At 36.5% G+C, this 12,432-nt stretch overlaps 1 protein-coding gene across 1 annotated transcript; it reads left to right on the top strand.

Moving 5' to 3' along the window:
* The first annotated feature begins 1,695 nt into the window (after positions 1 to 1,695).
* Positions 1,696 to 8,341, top strand: LOC116013310 (auxin response factor 8-like). The gene is made up of 14 exons (XM_031252987.1): positions 1,696 to 2,418; positions 2,647 to 2,759; positions 2,886 to 2,984; positions 3,085 to 3,141; positions 3,246 to 3,401; positions 3,491 to 3,575; positions 4,440 to 4,530; positions 4,647 to 4,811; positions 4,895 to 5,017; positions 5,607 to 5,682; positions 5,903 to 6,050; positions 6,397 to 7,391; positions 7,468 to 7,658; positions 7,894 to 8,341. The coding sequence occupies exons 1-14, from the start codon at positions 2,376 to 2,378 to the stop codon at positions 8,069 to 8,071; spliced, it is 2,520 nt and encodes an 839-aa protein (XP_031108847.1). The 5' UTR covers positions 1,696 to 2,375; the 3' UTR covers positions 8,072 to 8,341.
* The last annotated feature ends 4,091 nt before the right edge of the window (positions 8,342 to 12,432 follow it).

Raw genomic sequence — 12,432 nt, forward strand, 5'->3', positions numbered from 1 at the left:
GTGGTTTGTATTATTTTTTATTATTTATTAATTTTTGAATTATTTTAATATAATTATACTTCTAACATTAAACATCAATATTATACACTTACTTTTGTGCATCGCACATATGAATACTAATACTAATAATAATTGGGAAAGATATTAGTACCTCTTTGTTAATAATATTATGTTTATATTTTGTAACATAGTTTTTTACTGTATAGTTTGAGTCTTGTGGCTATTGTTTAGTCAACACTTAATTCCCTTTAGACTAGGAGTGTTTTGAGTTACTGCTTGTATAGGGACTCTGTAACTTGGCAGTTCAATTAATCAAGATCAGTTACGTTAATCCTCTTATCCCACCATGTCAAAAAAAAAAAGAATAAGAGATAATTTAAAAAAAAAACACAAATTTTAATTTCTTTTTCAATAATTTAATATAATCAATATACTTTTCCTAAATCAACTCAGGGAGGTCTAAGTGCACCGTACCATGTGTTGAGAGAACAAAATAAGGCAATAGATTGTCTAGATAAGGCATTGTTGCTATGCAGAGGAGAGATGATTGTTGTTGTCTATATTCCGATAATTTTGTAAGAATCCTTTAAAAAGACAATGTTGATTTGATCTCACATAAAATGCTAAAATATCGTTAAATAAAATGCTAAAATATCGTTAAAGTTGAGCTCGCATGTAGTTTGAATAGCAGCCTTTTTCTTAATCAAAATAAAATATATCTTTATTCTTTCCAATTTAAGAAGGAAACAGTGAAGTAGAACCAACCAATAAATTTTTCATAATAATGCTAAAATGAGGGGAAAAAAATGGTCCCCTTATTACTAGTGAGTGTAGAGGTAGGGGAAGGGACCATTCCACCATACCCAAAAACCACAAAGGTCCACATTTTTAATTCTTTTTACCATTATTTAATTTCACCCACCCCCCTGTCCTCATTCCCCACAATTATTCACAGCAATTATTTTACAGCAAAAAGGTACAGTCCCAAGTATGGCCGAAAAGTGAGCATATGAAAATGTTTGAGAGATTTATATATATATATACTACACATCAACCCTTCTGCCTATGCAAAATCTCACTCCGTCACGCTCACTCAACCTTCTAATAAAAAAAAAGATTTGATTCAACAAATATTTTTATGTAATGTAACATTTTTCGAGAATTTGAAAAAATGTAAATTATAGTAACTCAGTTAAATACACAGAAGTTAGACATTTGCTTGCTATGCACAAGGAACTCTTCACTTTAAGAAATTATTCTCACAGTACTTACTACTAATGAGGATACTTCTGTGATTAATTGAACTGTAATACGGGCAAAAGCTAATACTATTATGGTTATTGCACTTGTTGAAAAATCTAATAAGTCATGAAATGGAATCGTAATATTTGAGTTTGGATAAATATTTAATAAGAGGTTGTGTGGTGTGGTGCTATGATAATTAATTAAAGTTTGAATAATAATTAATAAAAAAAAATGTATTTATGCAATAATATATTTGGAGGTCCGTACTCTGACAACGATCACTGGAGGATGGTGGCACATGCCTCCTGTCAACTCAGAGGCGAACGGACGGTGGTGATGATCCCGTACGGTGGCGTGAACGGCTGCGATTGGTGTTTCCCCAAACCCCCTTCTCTGATAGAGCACGGACTAAGAAAGGGAAGAATAAAGCAAAGAAAGAATGAGCCATTAAAACTACACTCTATACACTCTACACTCTACACACTATACACTACTCCTTTCTCTTTCATCGGTCATCGCACTTTCTCTCTCTACTGCTACCAGGTCGAGCTTGGTCGGGTGGGCTATAAAAACAGGGGAGCGCTCAGCTCAACTCTCCCTTTCCTTCTCTCTCTCTCTCTATCTCTGCTCAAAAGCGTCGTCAGTCAGACAGCGATAGCACACGAAAAGCTCTGAGTTTCAGCTCAGTTTTAGCATAATAGCACCCGAGCTCAACTGTGCTCAGTCATTCGAGGAAAAAGCCAAGGGATATCTCTGAGATTTGCTCTTCTCCTGCTTTCATGGAGGTTTTGGAGAAGGAGAGTTGAGTTAATTGAGTTGATCTTTGGTTCCGGCCGGCGTTTTTCCTGGAATTCAGCTCCTCTGCTTCGGTTTTCGGCTTAATGCACTCGAGATTCGGGGTTGAATTGAGGATGGGGTTCAGTAGGGGCGTTGGCGCGAGGTTCAGGGGGGTGAATCTGGTTGGGAGTTTAGGGTTTGATGAGATGGAGATGGAGATGGTGTTGTTGAGGGTTGGAAGCCGGGATCTTAATCTTTTGCGCTATAACTGAGTGGATAATTATAATTAAGGTAATTATACTACGTGTACAACATATTATAAACATTTATATAATAGGGGGTGGAGGAAAAATATGAAGCTTTCAACATCAGGATTGGGTCAGCAGCCTCATGAAGGTATCTACTATCTACTATCTACTTCTACTAGCTCTTTTTCTCTCCAAATTCTCCTTTTTCTTTTGTGCTTAGGCTTTTGTTATATATCCTTATCACTCTCTTTCTCCTCATCCTTTTTCATTTTTTGGTCATTATGATTCTTTTTATTTTATTATTTACTTCAACAAGCTTGTTAATGGACTGAATTATTCTGCTGATTGGATCTCTGTTGTTCTTGGATTGTGAAAGGAGAGAACAAGTGTTTGAATTCAGAGCTATGGCATGCATGTGCTGGTCCTCTGGTGTGCCTTCCCACAGTGGGGAGTCGGGTGGTTTACTTTCCTCAGGGTCATAGTGAACAGGTCTTTGTCCTTCCACCAATACCTTTGTTTTACATGCAGAAATATATGTAGTGATTGCATGATAATGAGAGATTGGATTGGATTGTATTAAATAAGTGATGGTCCCCTGTTGGAATTGACTTCCAGGTTGCGGCAACAACTAATAAAGAAGTTGATGGCCAGATACCCAATTATCCTAACTTGCCACCACAGTTGATCTGCCAGCTCCACAATGTCACAATGCATGTATGTTCAGCAACCGTCTTTTTCGGTTTGTTTTGGATTACTTGACAGGTGCCGTGGATGTACTGTTGGTTATTGTAAATGTTAATATGTGGAATTTCAGGCAGATGTTGAAACTGATGAAGTATATGCTCAAATGACATTGCAACCTCTGACTCCGGTACTCCCCGAATCATCTCAAAACTCATTCATGGATTGCACTGTTAAAGCAACTTCTAGTTCTATAAATTGGGTGCTGAATTCTTTTTCTTTTTGTGCCCTCAGGAGGAACAAAAAGATACATATCTTCCTGTTGAGTTGGGAATTCCTAGCAAGCAGCCCACTAATTATTTTTGCAAGACGCTTACAGCAAGTGATACTAGCACTCATGGTGGCTTCTCTGTTCCTCGTCGAGCTGCAGAGAAAGTTTTCCCTCCTCTGGTAATAACTTTTCTTGTGCTTTGGTTGTTCTGATTGAAGTATCACCATATATTGTGATGGCATTCTTATTTTCATATCGGTTCCTTCAGGATTTCTCGCAGACACCACCTTGCCAAGAACTCATTGCAAGGGATCTGCATGATGTTGAATGGAAGTTCAGACATATTTTCCGAGGTAAATTATGAATTAAAATTTTATTTTGGGCAGAGTGGTCCAACTATTGACATGTATTGTACTAATGTAGTAGTCTTTTGAGGTTGCTAAACTTTGTGTCATGTCTGCGTGTGCATGGGGGTTATTAGTGAGAGCCATCAATTGATACTGTTTGACTGATCAAAGAAATTCCAAAGCTTTCGTGCTTTGGTACACCATTCGGGTGGTAAATATATGTACTTGACTTGCATTTTGATCAAAACACTATACAGTATTTAGTAAGGTTAATTACATCTATTTGTGTCTCACAGGAATAATCAAAGAACTGTAATGATTTAAGTAAAGGTGGGAAAACCAATCTTGTAAGCTTGTACTTCTGTGCCTTGAGGCAAACAACTTAGCTGTGAGCGGAACTGATTATGGATGGGCCAAGAAAAGTGCCCTTACAGATATATTCGCATGTATTCTATGTCAATTATTCAAGTTATTTCTTATAGGGCTTCTTCTGTCAGAAGTGGTCCTACAGAATCAAGCATCTTACTCTCAATTGGAGAATTAAAGAGATATTGGTAAAGCCACAGAATCAAAAGATTAAAATTTCAGTGTGTTCTATAACCTTTTCTCTAAAAAGACAAGGAAATAGGAAACAAATGTTTGTAATTGTTTTTCTTGCTTATTATTTCTCTTTTCGTGTCACAATTGTTCTATTGTTTTCAGCCTTTGGTTTGGTGTTCATCTGATAAAGTTGGATTAAATTAATCATGGCTAAGTCTCTCTATGCTAGACTAAATAATGCTTTATCATTTGCTTCTATCTCAAAGAATAAAATAAAACACTGGCCCCCCTTGCTCTCACTGAATGCTTTTCACTTTATTTCATATGCAGGGCAGCCCAAGCGGCATCTTCTTACTACTGGCTGGAGTGTGTTTGTCAGTGCCAAAAGACTTGTTGCTGGAGATTCTGTTCTTTTCATCTGGTACTCTTTGGCTTTGTCATCATCTTGTACTGATTCTCCAAGTTGCTTATTTTATCTGAACTTTGGATCTGCTGCTGCTTTCTGCTGATCATGGTATCACAATGATTCTGTTTCAGGAATGAGAAAAATCAGCTGCTGCTGGGAATTCGTCGTGCTACCAGACCACAAACGGTAATGCCATCATCAGTTCTGTCAAGTGACAGTATGCACATTGGACTCTTAGCTGCTGCTGCTCATGCTGCAGCTACCAATAGCTGTTTCACTGTGTTTTACAACCCACGGTAGGAAAATCTACTTTATGTTACTAATATATTTCATATCTGAGCAATTCTTCACTGTTTCTATTACTCCCTTGTCTTGTCAGGGCTAGTCCATCCGAGTTTGTCATACCTCTTTCAAAATACATTAAAGCTGTATACCACACCCGTATCTCTGTTGGAATGCGTTTTAGGATGCTATTTGAAACAGAAGAATCAAGTGTTCGGAGGTATTTATAGGGTCTTGTTTTTCCTTAATACTGTTTTCTCCCTAAATCATTATATTGATCTTCAGGATTTGTTTTATTTTCCTTCTCATTATTTGTGATTATGCATGCAAAAACTGCTGCTGTAGTCATTGCTTATGCACATATGAATCTGCATGTTACCACTATAGAGTTATGTACCCTGTAAAATATGGAAATGAGACATTTGTCCTGTATGGTTACAAGTCTCTGATGTCTATCGTCTATCACATTCTAACTTTAATATTTGTGTTTTTATAGTTATCATAAGCAGTAACATTTCCATACATTTAGGCAAGCCTAATTTTTTTAAATACTTGTTTACAACTATTTTCATAACATGATTTAGCAGTGGGACACAATGCATAACACTCTTGACACAGATAAAATGTTCAATATCAGGCTTGATGCTTGTTTTTGAAGGCAGACGTAATGGATTTACTCTGTCATAAAATGCTTCACCTAAATGCTATAGATAATGGCATTCTATGGTTGCCATATCTATAAATTAATATTTTGCTACTGCATTAACCATTGAAAGTTCCCCTGATAAGTGCATGATTGCATTGTCCAGATACATGGGAACAATTACTGGCATTGGTGACTTGGATCCTGTTCGCTGGGCAAACTCTCACTGGCGGTCTGTCAAGGTACTATCTATTGGCATGCATAGTATGCCTTTGAAAAGTTATGACTTCTGTGTTTCTTCTCCACCCATCATTGCTGTGATGTTTGTTTTGGTCCTTGGTTTAGGCACTGACTTTTAGTCAAATTCCAAGTGTTGGACTGTCTCTCCTTCCATTGGAGAATGATTCAACAATGGCACTCTTCATTGCATGCTGACTTCTTAATTGTTTTGATAATGTGTAGGTCGGTTGGGATGAGTCAACTGCAGGTGAAAGACAGCCAAGGGTATCATTATGGGAGATTGAGCCTTTGACTACTTTTCCCATGTACTCATCGTTATTTCCCCTTAGGCTAAAAAGGCCTTGGTATCCAGGACCCTCGTCTTTTCAAGGTACAATATAAAACTAAAAGTTTGCTCACAACCGTTTACCTCCTAACTGAGATGAAGCACTGCAGGATCATAATTTCTACCTTATTAATTAAAACATCTTTTTGACTCCTTGGGTAGATAAATAAGCTCCTATTTTCTCTTCTTATTACGTAGTGTGAATACCCATGTCCCTAAAAGGAGGATGAAGAAAGAAAAAAAATCTGTTGTGGAATGCAAAAAATCTGAGTTTTATAACAAGATTCCACCACCCCCTTTTTTGTGCCCCCTATGGAAAAGTACATATCTTAATTTAAGTCAAAGGCCAGTTTCAGCTGCAGAAATGTCATTTATTTTGATCTTGTTGCAGACAGCAATAATGAAGTTATTAATGGAATGACATGGCTAAGAGGAGAAATTGGCGAGCAAGGAGGACCCCAATCCCTGAATGTTCAGTCTTTTGGTATGCTTCCCTGGATGCAACAGAGAGTTGATCCAGCAATGCTCCGGACTGATATTAATCAGCAGTACCAAGCTATGCTCGCGGCAGGCATGCAAAATTTTGGAAGTGCGGATCTGTTCAAACAGCAATTAATGCAGTTTCAACAGCCTGTCCAATATCTTCAAGCTTCAGGTAGCCATAATCCCTTGTTACAGCAGCAGCAAGTAATCCAGCAACCAATGTCTTCACACATGCTACCTGCACAAACCCAAATGCTATCAGATAGCCTGCAAAGGCATCCCCAACAGCAAACCAGTGGTCAGACAGAGGAACCGGCCCAGCAACATGCTTACCAGGAAGCTTTCCCTGTCTCACATGACCAGCTTCAGCAAAGGCCACTGTCAAATATTCCTTCTCCATCATTTTCGAAAACAAATTTTGCAGATACAAACTCAAAATTTGCGCCACCAGTTTCTCCTTCAAGCATGCAATCCATGCTGGGTTCCCTCTGTCCTGAAGGGAGTAGTAATCTGTTAAATTTCAAAAGAACTGGTCAGTCTGCACTCAATGAGCACCAACCCCAACAGTCCTGGTTGCCAAAATTTGCCAACTCACATATCAGCACTTGTTCCAACTCAGTGTCAACCCCATCATATCCTGGGAAAGAGGCATCTAGTCAGCAGGAGACTTGTGCTGTAGATGCTCACAATCAATCCTTTTTTGGTGCTAGTATAGACTCTCCTGGACTTCTCCTTCCTACTACATTATCAAGTGTTACTACTTCAGTTGTTGCAGATGTGTCCTCTTTACCATCAGGGGCTTCTGGATTTCAGAATTCTCCATATGGTTATGTGCAAGACTCTTCTGAGTTGGTGTCCAGTGCGGGACAAGATGATCAATCAACCCCTCGTACATTTGTCAAGGTGCTGATCTTATAATCATGAATCGGACATCTTAATTAGATATCCCCTGAATAGCTAATGCTTTTTGTTTATTTAGGTTTATAAATCAGGATATGTTGGGAGGTCATTGGATATCACCCGAATAAGCAGCTATCATGAGCTACGACAGGAACTTGCTCAGATGTTCGGGATTGAAGGGTTACTTGAGGACCCGCAGAGATCAGGCTGGCAGCTTGTATTTGTTGACAGGGAGAATGATGTACTTCTTCTTGGAGACGACCCTTGGGAGTAAGTAGTTATTAAGCGCTTACAACATTAATTTTTGTAAAATCTCTAGGTTTCTATCTAAAATCTTATTCACTTATGCTTCATTGGACCTCTCTTCCTAAATGCCATGTTTGGGGGTTTCCCATGGCAATTATTTTGCTACCTGATTCCATATGTTTATTTAATACAAACCAATCTAGAATCTTGAAAGGCCTTGCAACGGCATTATGAATGCTAATATAAATGATATTTTCAGGGCATTTGTGAACAATGTCTGGTATATCAAAATCCTTTCTCCCGAGGATGTGCAGAAGCTGGGGAAGCAAGAAGCCAAATCCCTTAGCCGAAACACAATCGAAAGGATGCATGGCAGTGGCGCTGATGGACGAGACCACCTGTCTGGATTTCCATCTCTAGGTTCGCTCGAGTACTGAGTTGTATTTTGTGACTTTTCTCGATTCCTCCCTACATGTTCCACGTTTTATGATGCCATCTATCCAGACTCTATTAACTTTATGCCCCCATTTGTATGGTGTAGTGTTCTTGAAACCATTTCTTAGGAGCTAAATTTTCTTTTACTGAATTCAAGTACCCAGCATCAGATTTGATCTAGACTAAGAACTTGAAACCATTGCAATTCCTAGTTTAAGGAAGCAAGCTATGTAATGTTTTGAAAATACCAGATAACTAGTTTCTTTCTTCTATCTAGCAATGCCCTGGAATCCTGGTTAACTCTTGATTTGGTTGATACATGACCATCTTGGCAGATGGCAAAGTGGTCATTTAAGCAGGTGGCATATTTCCAGACAAACAATTCTAACCTGTGACAGTGAACCAAGGCAACAACAGCTGTGCATTTGACTACCATGATTGACCATTACATCAATTTGTGGGGACATAATGTTTTAAAGAGTCATATTACATAGTACATGATGTGTCAATGAAAAAATTCACTTCATACACCAATTTATGATTTTTTTTTTTTTTGGGTTAATTTTTTGTTGTCAATCATATTCATGGACAGGTTTAAGGGTGTACTGAATATATGATTGACCTCTTCATCACCAAAACAAAAATAAATTGATTTTGTTGCGATATAATGATGCGGCTTAGACTAAGTTATGCCACAAAATGTCAAAAGACTTGAGATTTTTTGTGGTAATGAAAGGGTCTTTGTTTAGTATAATCTAACCTAACCGAGTCATTGCAGGCTATTAGTTTTGTCTTTGGACTGTTGTAGCAGTACAGGTACGTTAAAGATCATGTGGCCTCTTATATACTTCAAAAATGAAACCATTTTGCTTTTGCATGCCCATTGGCATCAAATCAATCAAACCTATTGCTCCCAACTTGTCAATGTCTTTCTTCTACATATTTCAATTAAAATAACCTAGCAATGGGAATCGGTAAATACAATGTTAATACAACTATAAGGTTATAGGTTGAATTACGTTAAAGAATTTTAAGTCACGACATTTTTTTTCGAGTAATGGAATGTTAATACAACTGTAAGGTTGAAAATTGCGCTATGTTAAAGAACTTTAATTTAAGTCAGATTTTTATGAGTAAGAGTCAAACTTTGCAGGCACAACCTTAACCAAATTAAATCCATATTAATTTGTTGATTTTATCAAATTAATTTTTTTTTATCATATATTACTCCTCTCTCCCTCTTTTATTTGTCTCAAAATTATACTATGGGTGGAAGCAACTCCAAGTTTCCAACCAAGTTAGTTAGGTTGTTGACTTGATAATCACAAGGTTACAAGTCCGACTCCCAACAACAACAACTTATTCACCTTCTTGGTTCGGCTCGTTGCTAAAACAAATACTAGAGGTCCTCTTTTTTTTTCTTCCACTTTTTACTCCCTAATGAGGGATATAAAACCATGGTTGTTTCTTCTCTTTTATTTTCTATTTCCACCCGACACGGAGCAACACACAAAATAAAAACATTACTCATTGAAGATTTGAAGGAATCCTAGTATTTGCCTAATTTCTTCCCAACCCCCACGCCCCTTAACTTTTAGCTGTTGGTAGTTGTCCTTCAATTGTAAGATTTTTTTTTGGGAGGGGTGGAGGGGATCAAAAGATCTGATTGTAATACAATTGATTAACAGATTTAATTGTAAAAGGTAAAATTTTCTCGTTCTGAGACCCCACAATCTGACTCTACAAAGATTGTAGAGAGGTTAAATCACAGTAACCCAACGGCTCACAATCTGACTCTACAAAGATTGTTGAGAGGTTAAATCACAATAACCCAACGTTTCTTAGGTGAAAAGACCAGCGTTTTATGCTTACAAGTTATAATGAACCACTGTTACAAGAATGTAAAACTCTCATATTATGATCGCAACGATTAGATCTTGTCTTTAAAAAAAAAAAACTAATTATATTGGCGGATGAAATGTTGTAAAAGATGATGAAGCCGGCATGGCCGGCACTGAGCTCTGTGCAGCAAAATACGTAAATTCCAACTTCACACAATTGACCATTGTTGTCTTAAATTACATTTATTTCATAAATTATTAAATGGATTTTCCCCTGCCACCACCTCACACAATTGACAATTGTTGTCTTAAATTGCATTTATTTCCTAATTAAATGGATTTTTCCATGCCATCACCTCATAATTAATTTTCTTAAAAATATCTGGAATTAACCCCACCCAAATAAAATGTTACATATGGTGCCAATTGTACGAAAACAATTTAAAAAGCTTTGAATTTATACTAAGTACAATATAAATATTGTGCTTTCACTTTTAATCATAACCGATGATATTTGATGCAATCAGTACTAATGCTGATAAACACTTTAGATTTTTCTTTTATATATATATATAGAGAGAGACTTATCCCATTAGGAACAGTTAGGTGGCCTTTTCAAGGGTAGCAAGTGAGTCACATGACCACCCTATCACTTGTATTGCTCCTATACGATACTTCTTCATATGCCATTTTAGTACGAATTGAATCACACCTCATGCATCTGTCGTATACCCAAGGGTATCACTGCTTAGCTTCCTACCCAATTCTTTTACTCAGGTAGTCTAACAACTTCAGTCAAGTTGGTCAGACAATTGATTTGGTAATTACAGTGTTTCAAGTTTAACTCCCAGTATAAGTTGTTTATTGCTCTTATTGGTTGATCATTTGCTGACTAAGGTCACAAGGCGCTTACACATAGCGCATTTTCGAGTAGTGATTGTGATTTTCTCATAAATCAAAGTATTGAGTAAGGGTAAAACAAATTGCATGAGTTAAGCATTACTGATTGATTGTTTAAGGAAGTATAATGTAGTTTTCGATACTAGTGAAACAAAAAGAAAGTTACGTGAAGTATGAAAATGTCACACCAATACAATTAAATATATTAAAAAATTTTAAAGTATGTATGAATCAACATGGGTGCCTTCTACATCGTGTATCATCATGCACATGCATGTGTGTATACACAATTGTATTGGATATAGTTTAAAAAAGAGTATCATTGTAGCTTTTCACTTTCATTATTTTTTTAAAGTTAAAATATAAAGTTAAAGATTGGTGTCACATCCCAAAATGAATAGTCGAGTGGGTGAATCATTATTCTCGTCCCTAATAGTCATGAGTTCAATTTTTGCCAACACCATTCCAGTCGAGCCCCTCACACAATGTTTTCCTAGTGTAGTCGTTACCTCTACGAGTTCTCTACACTCCATTACAAAATCTACAAACTATTTGTTATTCTATCATTATAATATACATGTACCAACACATTCTAAATTATAGTAAAATTTGACTTAATTTATCTCAAAAGAACTACTACGTATCATTTTCACTGTTTCAATTTTCACTTTATAAGATTCACTTAGGTGCCCTATTTACACTATATTCTTTCAATAAATGCACGTGAAATCATAAACACCACCCCTTGATTGAATTGATTCTATTGAGATATCAAATTACACATTCAAAGTATAATGACATATCTGACCATTTCTCATAGTATCATTAGTATCTTCTATAATGATAGGGAGTAAGAAATATAGATACTTGGCCAAGGACTATAAGACAACTACTACGCATATATTGAGCTCGAAATTGTCAAGAGAACCCCTAACTTTTTCACTCATAGTCAAAAAAGACCAAAACATTTTTTTTTTTCACGTATTCACCCAACTCCCTTTGATCTACCAAAATCCTACTAGGATGGGATGATAATAATCCGCCCCAAAAAAATCTAAATCCGCTCAATATCATAATCATACAAATTTAGGTGATTTAAAAAAAATCATAATTTGTACTCATTTATTATTTTTAGAGCTGCATGAACAATTGTCTGATAAATTCATAATTTACGAATGCTTGATCATGCTCGATTGCATATATGTTAGTGGGCTAAGATAGGGTTTCTTACATAATAACTAATTTTGTTTGTCTCGGTATTTTTCATTTATGATCCGAAAAAAAAGTCAAATTCAAATACATAATTATTATTTAAAGTTTTGGCTTTTATTTTTCTTATCATTGATGAAGTAATCCTGTTAAGGGCATTCTTGACATTAGCCACACACTAGTTGTTAGCCGTTCACTAGCTGTTAGCTAACTGTTACTTGCAGTTACAACTGCTTACTGCCTTGTATATAACATTTCAGCTTTCCCTTTGATAGTCAGTTGAACAATTATCATTTCACAATACATATTCAGTTTTCTTTCCCTCTTCTCCCTCTCCAATTAGCTCGATGTGAGACAGTTCATCAATCATTGTATAATTGTATAATTTATTTTTACATTATACACTCAGGGGC

This window comes from Ipomoea triloba, chromosome 3 (genome assembly GCF_003576645.1).
Source record: "Ipomoea triloba cultivar NCNSP0323 chromosome 3, ASM357664v1".
Classification (NCBI taxonomy): Eukaryota; Viridiplantae; Streptophyta; class Magnoliopsida; order Solanales; family Convolvulaceae; genus Ipomoea; species Ipomoea triloba.